This window comes from Squalius cephalus (assembly GCF_949319135.1).
Source record: "Squalius cephalus genome assembly, chromosome: 20".
Classification (NCBI taxonomy): Eukaryota; Metazoa; Chordata; class Actinopteri; order Cypriniformes; family Leuciscidae; genus Squalius; species Squalius cephalus.
The window spans coordinates 33,857,348-33,878,611 of NC_137141.1; the positions used below are offsets into that span (position 1 = coordinate 33,857,348).

At 38.9% G+C, this 21,264-nt stretch overlaps 1 protein-coding gene across 1 annotated transcript in view; it reads right to left on the reverse strand.

Annotated features, from left to right (window-relative positions):
* pak6 (p21 (RAC1) activated kinase 6) overlaps window positions 1-21,264 on the reverse strand; it is a 43,356-nt gene that overhangs the window by 19,537 nt on the left and 2,555 nt on the right. The window contains exon 2 of the mRNA XM_079852829.1: window positions 1,509-1,734. Within this exon, the coding sequence (XP_079708955.1) occupies window positions 1,509-1,712 (204 nt within the window). The 5' untranslated portion in view covers window positions 1,713-1,734. The remainder of the gene's footprint in view (window positions 1-1,508; window positions 1,735-21,264) is intronic.

Consider the following 21,264-nt stretch of genomic DNA (forward strand, 5'->3'; position numbering starts at 1 on the left):
ATTTATAATTATAATACATTATAATACTTCTATTCGTTGTTACACAGAAAATATGATGCATTAAAACACATCACACTTTCAAACAACCAATTTCAGATGTAACAAGGAATCAGCAAATATAATTATGACAGTATATAATGCATTACAACAGCGGACCATTGCGATTTCAAAAACAACGTCTCGTTTACTGAAATCATCACGCTCCGAATCACTGCTTCGAAACAAATGATTCACAAAGGTTTTGAAAGCGCACATCACTATTAGAAACTAAGATAGATTAAATGTATAAAATAGCTATAGTTACCAAATGATTATAATACTAATTGAAATATCTGCTGAATAAACCAGTTGCCTTGATGAATTTATTGGCTGAATGAGACATTTTGCATTTAGTGAACGAACCAATTCAAATTGACAAAACAGAGTAGTGTTACTAGGGTTTGCGACGTTCGTGACGTTCGTCTGTTACAGGACAACTTAGTTTGAATAAAATTAATATTTGTGTAGTGTTCAATGTTGTTATCAATAGAGATACGCGGATGGGGTATTAGTTCTTCCGCAACCGCATCACTAAACTCATCATCCGCACCAACGTTTTTTTGACCAGATTTCAAAGCCGCACCCGCCCACCATCCGCTGATTGTTTTGCGGTCTATGGACGATGCAATGCTCTGCTGATGCGAGCCGCAAGAAAGCCCTTGTCTGTTCTAGAAAGGATGCAGCAAAGATATTTAATGCTAATGTATGAGGCATAGGCCTACACTGAGTTTCATTCATTTACGATGAGATGCGCTCTAGTTCAACTTCACAATGCAATGCAAGTGAGCGCGGCGCATCGGAGCCTCCAAGTCACGGTTATTATATTGTCTCCTATATTTGCTTTTTATTTATTAAATACATGCAATTGGTTGATGAAACATTTATTAATATTAAGATACAATTTGTACAAAACGAAATTTGCTTTAAAGAAAGGCTTTCTACAAAGCAAAACTTAATGAAGTGGTAAAAATCATGTCTCCCGATTGCAAATGTTCATTGCTAATGTTTATTATTGCAAATGTTTTTCATTTGTTTAATAAATCTCATAATGATGGCACATCACTATATCATAGCTTTTATTTCTATCTCAAATGATTGGCGGTCGCTTGGCAAAGAATCAAATACAGTTGGAAACGACGTAGACCATTAATGAAACAGACTGTTAACAATTGTTTTTAATTAGTATTTAAACATTCTCTATGATAAAAAATGTTTGTAAAAAATATTTTAATAACACGGTTTTGGCGGTTATAGAGATCTAATGACGGTGTTCAACTATAACCGTCGGTCTCACGGTTATATGCTAACCATCACACCCCTATAAGAGTTATACACATCTGTTGGCCCAGGCTCTTAATGCTTTCCTATGCAGTTGCTTAGGGCGGTACGGATGGTTTTCCAATCAAATGAAAGTAAACTGAAATGGTGCATTGTGGGATATTTCTTAACGTAAGAGATGTAATTCTGACCTTCTTTGGTTTGAGCTCCACCGGTGTTATCCTGGACGGGTCCACCATTGGTTTGGGTCTCCGGAGGTTTTCTATTAAACTCTGCCATTGTGTGGGAAGGCCGACGAAGACCCCTCGCTTTGCGTCGAAAGACGTATGAACACGATGCTCAAAGTTCTTCGGTGCCGAAATCTCCGGTCTCTTCTTCTTCTTTTTGCGAAACATTGTCAGATACTACAGCAGAGACCTTTCAAAACACAGAAATATGAAGAAAAAGGAAAAAACTAATTAGTTAACACTAGAGCTGCATTATTCTGGAGAAATTGAGAATCACGATTTTTTTATTTTATAATCACTAAACAAAATAACACATCATTTACTAGAAGTTTTGACAAAATGCTAAGTTCTGCAATCTATAAAAAAAAAATAGAGAATTATTTTGAATAGTGAGTGATTCAATGACTCACTCATAAATACTTCACTTGTTTCATTACTGGATGAATCTGTGTTTTTCAACGAATCTCTTGAATCAATGATTCAATGAGTCACTCATAAATACTACTTGTTTTATTACTGGATTAATCAGCATTTTTGAACAAATTCTTGAATGAATGATTCAATGACTCACTCATAAATACTTCACTTGTTTCATTACTGGATGAATCTGCGTTTTCCAAAGAATCTCTTGAATCAATGATTCAATGACAAACACATTTTTAACAGTCTCTTGTCGCCACCTACTGGTGTAACGATGTAATTGATACCATCTTTATTTGAAGTTACTTTTAAAAGGTGATTTATAATTATAATACATTATAGTACTTCTATTCGTTGTTACACAGACAATATAATGCATTAAAACACATCACAATTTCAAACAACCAATTTCAGATATAACAAGGAATCAGCAAATATAATTATTTATGACAATATATAATGCATTAAAACGAATACCTTAAGTAAACGTTAAAAGTTTTTTTTTATTTTTTACAAATTGATATTTTAAAATGAATATAGATGCAAATCACTACATTATTCAATCATTTGCCAGAATTTTGGATCCAAACTCTGAAGAAAACAACACTGTGGTGATACCATGATTACATTATTGCATAATACTATGATACTTTATATACATACATGTCTCTGAATGATTACTATATTAATTTATGATTACTCCAAAGAATACAATACTACTATCATGATACAAAAATCTATTGAAAGTGAAATGTATTGGGTTGTTTTTCAATTATACCAAAGAATATGCTTTTATGCATTTCTATTTTTGTTCCTTTTGTTGCATTAAAGCTGGCTGAAATGTGTTGCATTGCCTTAAAGCAAAAGAAATATCAAGTCATCTTTGTTCTTAAAATAGAAAGTCCAACAGAGACATATCTACTGATTCACTGTCAGCATTTTTAATCAGCAAAGAGAACTTTATCTCTGACATGCGCATCTTCTTTTGTCTGCTCCTCCTGTACATCGAAGGATATTTTGTGCTTGAGAACACAGCTATCGGCAGCCGTGTGTGTGTGTGTGTGTGTGTGTGTGTGTGTGTGTATGCTCGCATGTGAAATGAAGTATATTTGCTCAATTAGGGCTTACTCATTCTGCCTGCCCTTTAAATGACAGACAGGGAACGATGAAGGCCTCTGGCCCGTGCCTTTGGGTTCAAAGAGCATTAACTTGATAAAAGAAAAGAAAGAAGCTGACCTCCCATCACACTGAAGGACTGCACTCTCTCTCTCTGTCTCTGTCTCTCTCTCTCTCTCTCTCTCTGTCTCTCTCTCTCTCTCTGTGTCTTTCTCTCTCTCTCTCTGTCTCTCTCTCTGTCTGTCTCTCTCTCTCTCTCTGTCTCTCTCTCTCTCTCTCTCTCTCTCTCTCTGATGTTCAGGAAAACATCCATTGTCTTCTTGCTGCTGAGGAAAGGCAAGGACGGTGACTGACCTTGTATATCTTATATCATTTTAAGTTTCTAGTTTAGTTCAGGTAATTAATCTTTTGGTCATTTTAAAAGGATTTAATAATTCATTGCATTTAAAGGGGTTCATTACTTTTGTTATGAACACTGTGAAGATTATTGGGCTGCGTTTTACAAGAAAATGTCAGTCTTTCTCCTATAAAATTTCATGTTTAATTGAATGTGTTACTTGTCGTTTCTTCGTAATTTTTTGTGAGATTTATAGCGATTTCTGTGAAAACCGTTTTTACATGAAAAAAAAACTCCACTTATAAATGTCAGAAAAGTTTTTGCACCAGTCATAATTTAATTTAATAAGTTGTATTAGCAGTTCAATAAACTTAGCTTTTATGAGTGTTTTTATAGTAAGATGAACAAAAATATGTTCTAATAACGTTTTGCTAATGTTCACATTAAGTTATGAAAACATTATTTCTGAATGTCTTCTGAACATTCAAAACATCCAGTTTTTTTAATGTTTAAAAAGAGTTTTGTTCTGTTTATGCGACATTCCATTTGATCATTCTTCACACATTATGGGAATGTTACTTTTGAATATTCTCTGAACGTTCCAAAATCTTAAGATGAAGATTAAGAAAAAACGTTCCATGAACGATGTATAAATAACAATTTTGAAAACATTAATAAAGGCCAGATGACTTTGAACGAACGTTCTGTTGATGTTGCCAGAACAAGTTCTGAGAACATTTTCTGTTAGCTGGGTATATCTCAAAAATGTATATAAATCCTCATGATATTTGTAAATATAGTATCTTCAGCAAAAGTCTTTTCTCCTGAAAAAGAGCATGTTTTCCTAGGAGCCTGTTAGATGTTAAATGATTGAACAGAGGAGAAACACACAGCGTTCAGCCTGGAGGAGATCGACCCGACACGCCTGGGAAGAGATGAGATGGTTTGTGTGAAAACCAACAAAAGCACTAACCACCTCTGATTCTCCTTGACTTGACTGCAACATCATTCAGCCCCGTTTTATATCTGTAATATGTGACCCTGGATCACAAATCCAGTCTCGAGTCGCATGGGTTTATTTGTGGCAATATCCAACAATACATTGTATGGGTCAAAATTATCAATTTTTCTTTTATGCCAAAAATCATTCGGATATTAAGTAAAGATCATGTTCCATGAAGATATTTAGTAAATTTCCTACCGTAAATGTATAAAACATTTATTTTTGTGAGTGAATGCAGCACATAAATGCACAACTTTAAAGGAGATTTTCTCAATGTTTCGATTTTTTTGCACCCTCAGATTCCATATTTTCATATAGTTGTATCTCAGCCAAATATTGTCATATCCATCAAACCATACGTCAATGGAAAGCTTATGTATTCAGCTTTCAGGTTATGTATAATTCTCAATTTCAAAGAATTGACCCATGTGACTGGTTTAGTGGTCCAGGGTCATATTTAACTGATTGTCTTTGAGAATAAATGCTTCTCTAGACTATCTGTTTCTGTTTGCATGAAGACCCGGGGCGAATATTGATCTGTGTGTGTTAACTGGATCCAGGGACTTCATCTATCAGTCTGATCCTTAAAACAAAGATAGCTGTGTTGAACATGTAGCGTTTATGTTTAATAGAACAGAACAGATGTGATCGAGCACAGTATTACTCGTGATGTGTTTTGTCAGACTGGGTTTATGGGATAATCCCTGACGGCAGGTGAAAACAGCCCTTTACACAGTCGGCACACATATAGGAGACCCTATAAATGGATTTCGTTTTGTTTTTACAGCTAATGGTCACGTAATCCAAAACCAAAGCTGTCGCTTTTGAAACCTCAGCCAGACTAACATTCCAGCTAACAAAAATATGTTCTAAGATTGTTTAGCTAATTAAGTTATAAAAACTTATAACATCCAGTTCAATATTGGTTATTGAATCATTAAGGGAACATTCTGCAAACATGGAATTGTTATTAGTAGTAACATTAAAGGAGACATATCATGCTTTTAAATAATTCCTTTTTACATATAAATCATACATTTGTAGTCTATATAAAGCGAAACTGCAATGCTTGGGTCTGAATTCCTCATTATTATAGCTCCACAGGCCCCTTTTCTACCCCTTTTCTGATGTGCGTCTGAGAGCAACTCGTTTTGGTGCGGTCTCTTTAAATACAATTGAGACACTTCATACCCCGCCCCTTCTCCAGGATGCAGAGGTGACACTCGGTTCAACTCCACCCCGTTCGGCCATTTTTGTAGTTTGATGGCAGAGATACGATTATCTAGAGGCACAGAAACTTTTTATTCACACGTTATTAACAAAATGTCAACAACGGAAGACTTGTCAGCCAGCCTTACATGTTCGAGCCAGAGTCGGAGCCGGAGCGAGATGAAAATGAAGACGACGAACCTGCAGAACAACGTCTTCATATGGATGTATCGCAATGGTGTGTTACTGTATTTACACATGAAACTTTGGTCTTCTGACCTTTTACCACCGTGTCGATTTATTTTGATTAATATGTGCGAGGGAGAGAGAGCAAGACAGCGTCTAGTTTGGAGATGGTGTCTTGTTTACACTTTCGCCTGGCTCCGAAGAGAGAGAGAGTGCGTGTGCGCGACCGGGTCTCTCTCTCTGCTCGTTCTTTCAGTTAAACATGTGCCCTGTCACAAGCGCAGCAGTTCATCTACATTAGACGGTGTAATGAAGCGTGTGGGTTACTACATCCAACAACCGAACATTTTAACTTACCCTCTCGTAACTTCTGCATCTTTTAGCTTGGACTACAAAATTGCAGCGAGAAATTAAAATGGCGGATTGCTCGAAGTGTTGGGCCGGAAGTCAATGTCCTTATTTGGCAGTTCCGCTGCAAATACTGTGACGTAAATTATAGTTCACAAAACGTCATAGATAACAGAAAAATCGGAACAGGTTGAAAAATAAGGCCAAAACAGAATATAAAGATATCAACGAAGCACCTGAAGAGAATAATTTCATCTTTTCTGTACTTCTAAACACTCCAAATATACAACAAAATGCATTTAAGGGCTAATAAAGTGGATTTAGCATGATATGTCCCCTTTAAAAAAAAAAAAAAAAGGCATCAGATATACTTCAAGTGAAATCAATGAACGAACTGGTGTGACGTCATTTTGAACAAAATCAAGCGAAAAGAGTTTGAAACGGCTTGCTAACTCCGCTCTGGTAAATGCCTACAAACTACCATTGGTCCGATTACGTAATAAGTGGGTGTGGCTCTGAGGCTCCGCCTTCTTTGATGTGGAAATCTTCTTCGGTTCATTTCTTCTGTTCAGTCCGTCAAGTTTATTTATGTTTATTTATGTTTAATATTGTTAATAGGGGTGGGAATTGGCAAAAATGATCCTATTGCGATATTTTGGCCACGATTCAATATTATTGCGATTCTTAACATATTGCGATGCAACAAGTATTGCAATTCGATTCTGCGATATATTGCGATTCATGTTCAAAGGCATTACAAAAAATTTGGCAAATAAGACTGCTCAACTCACTTCAAATGTCACATTTAATTCTGTGAACATTATCTTCTACACATTAACTGAAGTGCAGAAACTTTGTCCTTGAACATTCAGGACACAGGACCTCATTACAGGACAGGACGTAATTATTCTCTGAGGAGACCTCTCACATGAATGGTGAGCTCCCAGCACATAACTTAAAATGATTTAAATACAATAGAGTAACATAAAGCAGACACAATGGAGTAACAGAAACTGCTGTTGAATGCACGACAACAAAGCACCGCAACAAGCGCCACCTTGTGGATGTAATACGCAAATGTAAATTATCAGAGTAAACTCTGAGAAAACCAATGGAGAAAACCAGAAAGTATAACAGATCATTTTATAATTAAATATTGCAATACTTTGAGCTACTGTATTGATATAAATGCGTGCGCAAAATATCGCAACACTGAACAGAATCGATTTTTTCCCCCACCACTAATTGTTAAGCTACTTGCTTTTTAGAGCTGCACGATTAATAGTTAAAAGATCGCGATTATGATTCAAACACCCATGTGATCTCATTCCTAAAATGATAATGAGAGGCCTGTGTCTATTAAACTTTTAACAAAATCACACCAGAACATTAAAATCTGTGTTCGGGCTGCCGCTGATGAAACGGCTTCACAAACACTCTTTCCAATTACACTGTATCGTTATTTCTGTGTTACAAATATTATGTTAATTATCCTAATAACACTTAATTCGGATGTAAACACTGATGTCTACAGAAACGATCAAAATGGAGTAAATCACCTTTTGAAAGTAACATTGCACCACAAATGGCGATTGCCTTGATTACAGCGTTCCACCAGTAGGTGGCGACAAGTGACTGTTAAAAATGGATTTGTCATTGAATCATTCATTCGTTCAAAAACGCAGGTTCATCCAGTAATAAAACAAGTATGAGTGAGTCATTGAATCGTTCATTCAACTGATATTATTTTTAAATAATTCAAATGAATTAAACGTTTTTTAAATAGACAGCAATTGACATTTTGTCAAAACCTCTAGTAAATTACATGTTATTTTGTTTAGTTGTGGGAGAATCATGATCTCTATTTGAAACTAAAAAAATCATGATTCTCAATAGTGCTGGGCAATATATCGATGCATCGTGAATCAAGAAATGATTCTGGATCGATTCCAATTTTTCCGATTGCATCGCGTTTCTCTCAAAGCGATTCTGAGTTTAGTTTTTAACAGCAGATGGCAATGCGTGCTTTAGAAACAGCCGTAATCTGCTGGCTTCCAATGCCTTACACACACCACTTGAACCTTCTATAAAATAATCATTCATATGGTCCAAAAGGTTGAAGCGAATTACAAGGGTGTTTGCAGTGGTTGTTTACATTAATCTCGTGCCATAAAAGCATTCTGAGGTGCAAGTACATTCTCAGACTCAGCCGAACGCATGAGCGCTCTTTTTCATGAGCATTTGAGCGTGCGGTTACAATCTAGCCTAGAGCGCCATCTGCTGTTAAAAACTCGCCTAGAGCGCCATCTGCTGTTACAATCTAGCCTAGAGCGCCATCTGCTGTTAAAAACTCGCCTAGAGCGCCATCTGCTGTTACAATCTAGCCTAGAGCGCCATCTGCTGTTAAAAACTCGCCTAGAGCGTCATCTGCTGTTACAATCTAGCCTAGAGCGCCATCTGCTGTTAAAATCAGCCTAGAGCGCCATCTGCTGTTAAAACCAGCCTAGAGCGCCATCTGCTGTTAAAAACTCGCCTAGAGCGCCATCTGCTGTTAAAAACTCGCCTAGAGCGCCATCTGCTGTTAAAACCAGCCTAGAGCGCCATCTGCTGTTAAAAACTCGCCTAGAGCGCCATCTGCTGTTAAAAACTCACCTAGAGCGCCATCTGCTGTTAAAAACTCGCCTAGAGCGCCATCTGCTGTTACAATCTAGCCTAGAGCGCCATCTGCTGTTACAATCTAGCCTAGAGCGCCATCTGCTGTTACAATCTAGCCTAGAGCGCCATCTGCTGTTAAAAACTCGCCTAGAGCGCCATCTGCTGTTAAAAACTCACCTAGAGCGCCATCTGCTGTTAAAAACTCGCCTAGAGCGCCATCTGCTCTTACAATCTAGCCTAGAGCGCCATCTGCTGTTAAAAACTCACCTAGAGCGCCATCTGCTGTTAAAAACTCGCCTAGAGCGCCATCTGCTCTTACAATCTAGCCTAGAGCGCCATCTGCTGTTAAAAACTCGCCTAGAGCGTCATCTGCTGTTACAATCTAGTCTAGAGCGCCATCTGCTGTTAAAACCAGCCTAGAGCGCCATCTGCTGTTAAAACCAGCCTAGAGCGCCATCTGCTGTTAAAAACTCGCCTAGAGCGCCATCTGCTGTTAAAAACTCGCCTAGAGCGCCATCTGCTGTTAAAACCAGCCTAGAGCGCCATCTGCTGTTAAAAACTCGCCTAGAGCGCCATCTGCTGTTAAAATCTAGCCTAGAGCGCCATCTGCTGTTAAAAACTCACCTAGAGCGCCATCTGCTGTTAAAATCTAGCCTAGAGCGCCATCTGCTTTTACAATCTAGCCTAGAGCGCCATCTGCTGTTAAAAACTCGCCTAGAGCGCCATCTGCTGTTAAAAGCTAGCCTAGAGCGCCATCTGCTGTTAAAATCTAGCCTAGAGCGCCATCTGCTGTTAAAAACTAGCCTAGAGCGCCATCTGCTGTTAAAAACTCGCCTAGAGCGCCATCTGCTGTTAAAATCTAGCCTAGAGCGCCATCTGCTGTTAAAAACTCGCCTAGAGCGCCATCTGCTGTTAAAAACTCGCCTAGAGCGCCATCTGCTGTTAAAATCTAGCCTAGAGCGCCATCTGCTGTTAAAAACTCACCTAGAGCGCCATCTGCTGTTAAAAACTCGCCTAGAGCGCCATCTGCTCTTACAATCTAGCCTAGAGCGCCATCTGCTGTTAAAAACTCACCTAGAGCGCCATCTGCTCTTACAATCTAGCCTAGAGCGCCATCTGCTGTTAAAAACTCGCCTAGAGCGCCATCTGCTCTTACAATCTAGCCTAGAGCGCCATCTGCTGTTAAAAACTCACCTAGAGCGCCATCTGCTGTTAAAAACTCGCCTAGAGCGCCATCTGCTGTTAAAACCAGCCTAGAGCGCCATCTGCTGTTAAAAACTCACCTAGAGCGCCATCTGCTGTTAAAAACTCGCCTAGAGCGCCATCTGCTCTTACAATCTAGCCTAGAGCGCCATCTGCTGTTAAAAACTCGCCTAGAGCGTCATCTGCTGTTACAATCTAGTCTAGAGCGCCATCTGCTGTTAAAACCAGCCTAGAGCGCCATCTGCTGTTAAAACCAGCCTAGAGCGCCATCTGCTGTTAAAAACTCGCCTAGAGCGCCATCTGCTGTTAAAAACTCGCCTAGAGCGCCATCTGCTGTTAAAACCAGCCTAGAGCGCCATCTGCTGTTAAAAACTCGCCTAGAGCGCCATCTGCTGTTAAAATCTAGCCTAGAGCGCCATCTGCTGTTAAAAACTCACCTAGAGCGCCATCTGCTGTTAAAATCTAGCCTAGAGCGCCATCTGCTTTTACAATCTAGCCTAGAGCGCCATCTGCTGTTAAAAACTCGCCTAGAGCGCCATCTGCTGTTAAAATCTAGCCTAGAGCGCCATCTGCTGCTAAAAACTCGCCTAGAGCGCCATCTGCTGTTAAAATCTAGCCTAGAGCGCCATCTGCTGTTAAAAACTCGCCTAGAGCGCCATCTGCTACTCGCCTAAAGCGCCATCTGCTGTTAAACACTACGCTCAGAATCAATTTGCGATGCATTCGGAAAAAATTGGAATCGATCCAAGAATCGCGATGCATCGATATATTGTCCCAGCCCTAATTCTCAATTTATCCAGAATCGTGCAGCTCTATTGCTTTTTAAACAATCTATTGTATAAAGTGGCATTTAAATAAACGTGACATGACTTGACTGGAGTGCCGAATTGCAGAGCTACTGCAAACATATCCACATCACTATGATCAGATGCTTTCTTAACTGCTGTTTTCTCAATGCTGGCGTTGTTGTTTAGTTTGTTATTGAGAGGAAAACGCACAGCACATATTTACATATTCATCAAAACTCTCTCAGCAGTGTGGATGACGTCCGGATGTTCACTAACAGTATATCGTTGATAATCATAAACTTCTTTTTACCCCAAAGCGAAGAACAAACAAACAAACACTTTGCTGTGAGTATTTGCCATGAGTATATCAGGGCCTTAAAGCATTTCAGAAAAGCAATGTATAAATAACATTTTGTGCTGTTTTGAGAACCTTATTAAAGACCAGACAACTTTGAATGAACATTCTCTTAACGTTAATAGAAGAATGTTTGTGCGGAACTTTAAGGGAACTTTGCCGGAAAGTTCTGAGAACGTTCCCTGTTAGCTGGGATGCATGAGAAATCAGATTGGGATTTTCAAACGTGAGAGTTTGCTTCAGCCAACTTGTAGTGTTTGAAAACTTTCTCAATGACACACTCAACTCCAACGAGACGTAATCAGATTTTGCATGTCCTTTGGTATTAATGGTAAATCAGATTTAATTATTAAAAGCTGTTGTCAGCCTTACTTCATCCATTAATCTAAGGAAAAGCACATTGTAAGCATCTATCTTAATATTGTCCAGGACTTTATCCCATGTGGATCATAATCCATTTAAATACTGCAGCTAAAGCAGCAATATCAGCTTTCAAAAAGACTAATCCGTTTTCACTGTCACAGCATTTAATCCAGATTTGATATGATGACAGCATTTGAAATAGAGCAGTGGCTGGACGGAGTGACCTGAACAGATTCAACTGGGAAAATATAATGTTGCAATCAGTCCAAATCACTGTAGTTTGAGAACAGAATTATCATATTATCTGTCTGTTGTAATAGAAAAGATAGAAGATTCACTAGTTTGCCTGCCCATTCAACCTTAAAGGTTAATAGTAAACTAACTTGGCTTGCTGTCCTTGGAGGAGGTTTGAACCCGAGGCTCGGCTTTAGCTCCGAGTTAAACCCACTCCTATGATGGAATTGTGCATAAGAGGATAGAGATAATTTAATGGAGGAGGAGGAGGGCTTCCGGAAGAATTTGTCAATGGGATGACGTGGTGTCCGCTGCTGATATAGTATCGACTGGACTGAAGGACTTAAGGCTCCTCCCGAACCTACGTTTTGAACTTCATATAATTATTAGATCGTTTGTCTTCTCATCGTGTCCTTTTTTATTGTGTTTATGTGCTTGGAAAAAGTCAAATTATTCTTAAAGGTAGATTATTTTCAGGTTCTTATTCGTGCCTAGGGAAGCATTTCACATTTTCGTGCAAGTTCGAGAGAGCATAAAATCCTTTGAGTGTACCACAAGTCTCAATTTGAGGTCCATTTGTGTTGCCCTCTGGTAATATAATCCATTATCATTGAGAACACTCATAGCTATGCTGATGTTCAGCTTTCTGTGATGACAGAATGATGCATTGAACCACAAGGGCTTTTTGTACGCCATGCAAAATATTAGTATGATGCATTCTTTCGTGTTTTTGTATTAGTGTTTTTGGCTTTGTATTGTGCAACATTTGTCCCAGCACTATCACTTATAAGATGTATAATTCATATTCTTACTATTTTACCAATGCATTTCCATGTCATTCTTTCTCATCGTGTTTTTGGCTTTGTATTGTGCAACATTTGTCCCAGCACTATCACTTATAAGATATATAATTCATATTCTATATATTTTACCAATGCATTTCCATGTCATTCTTTCTCATCGTGTTTTTGGCTTTGTATTGTGCAACATTTGTCCCAGCACTATCACTTATAAGATATATAATTCATATTCTATATATTTTACCAATGCATTTCCATGTCATTCTTTCTCATCGTGTTTTTGGCTTTGTATTGTGCAACATTTGTCCCAGCACTATCACTTATAAATGAATATCCTAACTATTTAACCAATGCATTTCTTTGCATTTCTTTTGCAGTTGTTCATGATTAATGCATACAGATTTTAAAGGATAATTTTAAGATGTCACTCATAAAGAGCATATACTGCAGTTCAGTCATGAAACTCTAGAGGGCGCAGGCTGATCGTTCCTTTACATGCAATCTGCAAGCAATCAAATCAATACCACATGGCACAAGCATTGAGTATTGACACAACATTTAAACAGTCTGGTTCATTGTTTTGCTGTAATCTAGTCCTCAGAGTTCCTCTGAACCCCTCCACCTCCCCAGCTCCACCTGCCTAGATCTGCTACAGGATTAAAGTATGTCTATTTATATCTACCATGCTCACAGCAGAGTGTCTATGTATAATAGCAGTCTAATAGAAGTCCATACTTGCTCTGCAGCAGCAGTGATAATCAACAGCAGCAGCGTCGCAGATTTAATCCGGCAAGACCAAATACATTAACATTTGTATATTCAATAACATGCTAAAACTGTCATGTTTCCAGATTATCTGCTATAAGTGCATGTAAATCTTAAATTGAATCTGAGGCTTTAAAGCATAGCATAACATACTGTGAATGTGACACACAAGGATGCAAAGATAAGAATGATACTGCGCTCATGATGTTGCTCATGGATTTGAGTGTTTTATTAATTTATAGAGTTACACACACAGTCTGGGACTCTTAACAGAACAAACGCCCCTTCACCGATCCAATTTTGGACGAGCGCTCAGCATTTATGCAATAATTGTGTCAGGCTTTTCACTGTGGGGGTGAGACACGAGCTAATCCTCTTTTTGTGTTTGTCAATAGAGGAAAATCATCACAGGTTGCATGTTTGAGATGATGAAAGTCTCTACTTGTGTTTGTGCCTGCAGTGCAGTACGCTGAATCCTGCGTCAGATTCATTATAGTTTGTGTACAGTGTCCTTTCTGTGGCTCAAACACCAGAACAAAGCCTCACCAAGGTCATGGGAATGCATTTAATGTACAGCTTGAATGCACAGCTTTGGATCACAGTATGCATGAATGCAAATCCTCTCACAGATGCTTTAAAATCAGGTCTGTAAACTCTGTTATGGTCATTTTGGTTCCTCCTATTTATTTTTGATTGAACATTCAGAATTAAAGTAATAGTTCTAAAAAAGCTACAGAATATAACCTACAAATGTATGAACATGTTCTGTTAAACATCTTACTTATCTCATAACATACTGAGAGTAAGCAGCATAATTTTAAAGGTGTAGTAAGAGATTTCTGAGAAACACTGGTGAAAGTGCATCAGACGGAGCACCACAACACACTTGTGGCCAATCAGCAGAAGGGGGCGTGCCCTCTTATGATGGGGGAGGAGAGAGAGTGAGCCAATCAGCAGAAGGGGGTGTGTCCTCTCATGATGGGGGAGGAGAGAGAGTGAGCCAATCAGCAGAGGGGGCGTGTCCTCTCATAGTGGAGGAGGAGAGAGAGTGAGCCAATCAGCAGAGGGGGGCTTATCCTCTAATGATGGGGGAGGAGAGAGTGAGCCAATCAGTAGAGGGGGCGTGTCCTCTCATGATGGGGGAGGAGAGAGAGTGAGCCAATCAGCAGAGGGGGCGTGTCCTCTCATAGTGGGGGAGGAGAGAGAGTGAGCCAATCAGCAGAGGGGGGCTTATCCTCTAATGATGGGGGAGGAGAGAGTGAGCCAATCAGTAGAGGGGGCGTGTCCTATCATAGTGGGGGAGGAGAGAGATTGAGCCAATCAGCAGAAGGGGGCGTGTCCTCTCGTGATGGGGGAGGAGAGAGTGAGCCAATCAGCAGAGGGGGCGTGTCCTCTCGTGCTTGAGGAGGAGAGAGAGTGAGCCAATGAGCAGAGGGAGCGTGTCCTCTCGTGCTTGAGGAGGAGAGAGTGAGCCAATCAGCAGAAGGGGCATGTCCTCACATGGTGGGGGAGGAGAGTGAGCCAATCAGCAGAAGGGGGCGTGTCATCTAATGTGGGGGAGGAGAGAGAGTGAGCCAATCAGCAGAGGGGGCGTGTCCTCTCATGATCGGGGAGGAGAGTGAGCCAATCAGCAGAAGGGAGCGTGTCATCTCATGTGGGGGAGGTGAAAGTGAGCTAATCAGCAGAGGGGGTGTGTCCTCTCGTGATGGAGGAGGAGAGAGAGGGAGCCAATCAGCAGAGGGGGCGTGTCCTCTAATGGTGGGGGAGGAGAGTGAGACAATCAGCAGAAGGGGCGTGTCATCTGATGTGGGGGAGGTGAGAGTGAGCTAATCAGCAGAAGGGGCGTGTCCTCTCATGATGGGGGAGGAGAGAGAGTGAGCAAATCAGCAGAAGGGGGCGTGTCTTCTCATGATGGGGGAGGAGAGAGAGTGAGCAAATCAGCAGAAGGGGGCGTGTCTTCTCATGATGGGGGAGGAGAGAGAGTGAGCAAGAGGGAGATTTGAAGAAAGATTGTAGAAAGAGAGATGGCTGAGAGACATTACAAAAGAGAAAATGTCAGAAGAATATCATTGGTTGATATTCAATACCAACTCTTCCTTGTATTTACTCTTATGTACTTTTACGTTATTTTTTTGTTTTTTCTTGTCACTTGTTCATCATCTTCGCTTTATTTTTCACAAAGCATTATTTTGCTTCACTTAAGCTATGATAGAGACATCCACTCTTGCATTTTGTCTTCGTGCATTTTGGGGGCGGAGCAATGAAGGGAGGGGCGTGTCTGTTCGGGTTGATTTCAAATATCAACAGTGTTACTCAGAAATTGCTTATTGCACCTTTAAAACATGCAGTATTTAATCAATGCATTATGCAGCCACCATCTGTTTCTCATTGATAAATCTTTCTGTATTACTCATGTTCAAACCACCCAAACAGCAGATCTAAATAACATTTACAGTTTTATTTTTATCACATTCTGACAGCTGACTTGCAAATAATTTGTGCCATTTTCTGTCCTATAATTACTGCTCTCTCAGCATCACAAACCGTGTAATGTGTGAGCTAAGAATACTTTACATTCGAGTCAGACAACACAGAACAGCAAATGCATTGTGAAATGTTTCACTTAGAAGAGACAAAAGCCTTTTGATATTTTAGAAATTACATGAACACTGGGCAATTATATATAGAGCTCGAAATGTGTGCAAAGCAAACGCCAAAAGTGATGTCCGGAGGGGATGTTTGTTTTAATGACCCTACAAGTTTGAATAAACCATCAAAATATGTGGATATATAATATATAAATATATAATTATTACATAATAAATAATATATTTTTCAAATATTTTAAATATGAGGGAAGAACAACAGTAAACTTGGCTGAGGTATTTATCTGACAAAATTATTTGGCATATTTATTTACAATATTCGAACAAGCATACATTGACTACAACAATCAGTTATTAATATTTCGTTGTTTTTGCACGTGTTCATAATTTCTATGGACAAAAATAATTTTGGAATAATTAGTCATGTTTCATTGCCTCATTATCCCAAATAAAACAATTGACTTCAAACTCAACTACGCAATATGCTTACAAAAAACATTTTTATTAATATTTGAGGGTGACAATGTCAATTTTCATCACTTTTGGCCACTACTGTATATCAGTTTTGAGTTCTTGAAAAGTTCGTTTTGGGTCCAACACTAAAAGTTTGCCATTAACCTGAGAAGTGGATCCACTGAGTATTTGAGCGGGAGCTTCGAGAGGGGTTTAGTGGGCGAGAAGTGTTTGACAGTGAGTGTTTGACAGCCCAAATCCCAGTCACACGGATACGGCTTTCCAGTAAGACAACTGGAGAATGTGTGGGTTTAAACAGCTGAACTAGCTGAAGATATAGAGATGAGGAAATCATTTTCACAATTAGACCTCAATAAATTAATTGGAACCCTTGCAATGCATAAAATATGATTTGATTGAAATAGCTAATGTGCAAACAGATGAAATTTACTAATAGTATAATAATAATATTTTAATCGTTTATTTCCACTAGTAACTATATCCCACAATATAAGAGAATTTGAAAGATTTTTTTTTTTTACACAAAATTTGATTAAAATGCAAAAGAAAAAAACGTGATGCTTCTCACTGAATTAAGCGTGCAACATATTGAGGTCATGTGACAGACATGTTAATCTACGCACTGGCATGAACTCAATGTCCTCTTTTCAGAGATGATCTGCTCTTCCATCGGGTCGTTCAGTAATTTTACTCAGTTAAAGACGCGTGATCAGGATCGCATGAACAGTTTCATTTATCGATGTGATGAACATCCCTCGTGAGCGCCTGCACTACATTCATTCTCCTAAAGGCTCATCATTATTTTTCTCTTGCGTTTAGTTTACTTCTATAAAGACAAAATATATCATTTTTAGGATTACTAGCTAATAACAAATAGCCTAAGACCTAACCTTAAAACACTTGGTTCTATGCATTGATTGTTGATTGGATGTTAAAATGTGGACGTGACACTCAAAAATGGAGGCAGACAAATCCAGTTATGACTTTTTGATAAAAAATTACAAGGTAAAAAAAAAATCATACACTTGGAAGAATCATTCACAATACGATCTAAAACATGCATTTAGAAAAATATGATGAATTTTCATTTCATATGCACAAAAGGACCGTGTTCATGCATTGGCCGAATATTTGAGTCTGCGTTTGCATGCTTGTGTAGAATATGTTTCTGGACTAAATTAAAGAAACATTATTTTTCTTATATTAGATGGAGATCCATAAAAAAGGTTCACTTGAGGTTCTATTTAAAATTGGCTCAATTGTGGCTTTAAATATATATATTATTATAATACATTTACAATTATTTATGAAAAGCTATAATGCATTATAGCATACATTATAAATATTTTTATAATGCATTAATACAAAAAGGCCGAAAAATTATGTCTAAGTTTAATGTTTGGTTTAATTTTTTTCTAGGAATAAAGTAGCAGATTAATTCATTAAAAATAAACCAAATGAATTAATTAAAACTGAATCCATAAAATGATCCCATGGGAAACTCTATATATGAAAGGTTCTAATTAGAGTCGTTTCTTCGAAGAGTGTAAAGCTGTCTTGGAATTTTCCTTCTGCTTCTTCTGAATCCCAAACCAGGATGTATTTTTGTGGCTGTTCGCCACGACGATCTGTCTGTTTATTTTCTCTTCTTTCTACCACCTCGTTCTCCAGGGAACGTTTGGACTCGGTCCCGAGCAGAATACATTCCCCTGTTCCCCGCTGATGTTCGAGATCGTTTGTCAGTCCCATCACTGTGAAGTGAAGTGTGAAGCAGGACTTCAGATGCGATACGAGCGACTCTAAACGCCTGAGCCGCGTGTCGTCTGTCCTCATCCACATCTATATCTGTCAGTCTGACCCCTGAAGAGTGAACTAACACCATCATCACATCTCTGAAGCTGAGGGACGAGTCTGGCAGAGGCTGCTTAGTGCTTTATAGGGGAATAGTTGATAGAAATACTGTTTTGTGTTGTTGACATCAAACCCTGGGGCCTGTACCATGATGATGGTTGAACAAACTCAGGGTTGCAGGATTAGTTTCGAGTTGAAGACCAATCCAAACCAATCCAACCAGGCTTTGTTGATACCATGACGCTGATCTGATGACTTTCTCTGTTAAAGGGATAGTTCGGCCAAAAATGATATTTAACCCATGATTTACTCACCCTCAAGCCGTTCGAGATGCATATGTCAATCTTTTTTCAGACGAACACATTTTCAGTTATTTTAGAAAATGTCTTAGATCTTTCAGTGGTTATAATGTGAAGTTATGGGGTCCACCTCCTTCAAGTCCCAAAATGTGCATGCATCCTTCACAAAAGTAATCCATCCGGCTCCAGGGGGATAAACGAAGGCCTTCTGAGGGAAATCCGTGCGGTTTTGTCATAAAAATATACATATTTAAAACTGCATCCATCTGCCGTGAATGCGCGTCGACCATTGCCGGAAGCAAGATATTTTCTTTTGTAAAGTTTTAAATATGTATATTTTTACGACAAAACCGCACGGATTACCCTCAGAAGGCCTTCGTTTATCCCCCTGGAGACGGATGGATTACTTTTGTGAAGGATGCATGCACATTTTGGGACTTGAAGGAGGTGGACCCCTAACTTCACATTATAACCACTGAAAGATCTAAGACATTTTCTAAAATAACTGAAAATGTGTTCGTCTGAAAAAAGATTGACATATGCATCTCGAACGGCTTGAGGGTGAGTAAATCATGGGTTATATATCATTTTTGGCCGAACTATCCCTTTAGCTCAGGCTTTATTTAGGAGTGACATCAGTAGCCAATCACATGCTGGAGGGACTTGTTCATGTTCAAACAGCAACACTACACACTAAAGAAAGATGAACATGTGTAAAAGCATAATATGTCCTCTTGAAATACCTCTCATCCTACAGAGAAATCTCCAGTAACGCTGCGACAGCATTGGGCTGTTTCTGGTGTTTGTGTAGCTCAGTGTCTAATAAGATCAGTTCACATGATCGCTCGAGTGGGAAGGAGAATAAACACGGTCTGACAGCTGCAAACGGCCCAGTTCTGAGCAGAGGACCTTCACTTCAACACATGAGACACGAGAAGACCTCAAACCAACACCCGAACGCTGAGATCTCACCTCAACCACATCAAAACACAGACGTCCACTCCATGCACAGATTTCTGGCAATCCAGATCAAATCGCAAATGCTACAAATGTCCTGTTTATATGAACACTAAACCCTGCAGTCTGATGAAAGAAGTATGCAATTTTAAATCGGATATTTTTGCACATGGGCAATTGCTTCTGTTGAAGTGCATCATTTTTATTTTAGCCAATCACCACAAGAAGACAGACGGAAAATTAGGGAAGAGGTACAGAAGCATCATCAGCAGAACATCACGCTTCAGAGATAGTACCTATCCCCAAGCCATACGTTATTTTAACATGGTCTGAAGCTAGAACATTGAATGCTTACATTAAATTCATGAACTAGCTGGATGTTTTCCACCCCACCACTCACCCTTACTTACCCCAATCTTAACTCCTTATGCTTTGAGTATTTGCCTTGTGCCTTTTGCACCAAGCACTTATGGACTGGTTCATAACCCGCTGACACACTTAATGTGCAATATGTGTTGTTCATGTCTGTGTATCTGATGTTATTGGGGGGCATATGTGAGGTATGTGTGTGGAATGTGTTGTTGTGCCAGTGTATTGTTGTTAATTAAGTTGTATATGTGAGCATACCAAGACAAATTCCTATCAACTGTAATGTTGAAATGGCTAAATAAATGTTGAACTTGAACTTGAACATTTATGACCATAACACACTTTAACAGCCTCTGGAAAGAATCTGTCAAAGATTAGCAATTTAGGCTGTTTGTTGCTTGCATCAAATGTAATTTTGTCAGAATACATGGTTCCTCTTGTTGGAAAAGCTGCGTTTGACCCAGTGGTAAATACTTGTAGTTAAACATCAACCAGCAGATGTGAACTATAACCCTGCAGACCAGCCAAAGCTTAAACCTGGTTACGGGACGAGACCGAGTCAGCGAAGTAAAGAAGCTCATCGTCCTTTTTGTGTTTGCCTTTCTAACATATCTAACTTAAAAAAGAAGGATTTCTTCTCGTTACTAATTGAACAAACAAGACGAGAATTAGAAGTGTTGGCTTTTGGCTTGCTTAGTTGGGGACATTTAATATTCAGCAATATTATTGATCTGCCTTAGGTGGACGAGGACGCAATTTTCTTCTAGAAACAAACTTTGTTGTATTATTTTCATGTTATCAATGTGAAGCTGCTTTGATGCAATCTGTATTATAGAAAGCGCTATATAAATAAAGGTGACTTGACTTGACTTGTCTTGTAAAGCCTCAGGCTCTTTCTCTTTCCAAAACACATTGGTGAGTTGCATTGCACTAGATACACACTGATCATGTTTCTAATATGATGTAATATGCATGCATTTCAAAGAATATGAAGATTGTCTAATGTTTCTGAATCTTCCAAATATGCCTAATACTGACATGACTTCTAAACATAAACACATTTCGCCAGTTTTAGTTGTGACGATTCTTGAGATGATTCCTGAAGATCTGCAGAATTATACATACAAGTTCACTTTTTAGATTCTGGCAGCATATTGTTATTGTACATTTCAATGCCTGAAAATGCATATGCACATTTTACGTATGCATATTATACCTATGAATACAATTGAGATCACCATAGTATTTTTGAAACAAGTCAAATGTAAAGAAAGTTCTGTCATGAAACAACAGGTCGATGGGTTCTTCTTAACTCAATCTGCTTGCAATCACATCATTCTCTACAGGGCACAGCTGATTGGTTCCTGCTGTATCAGTAGCCA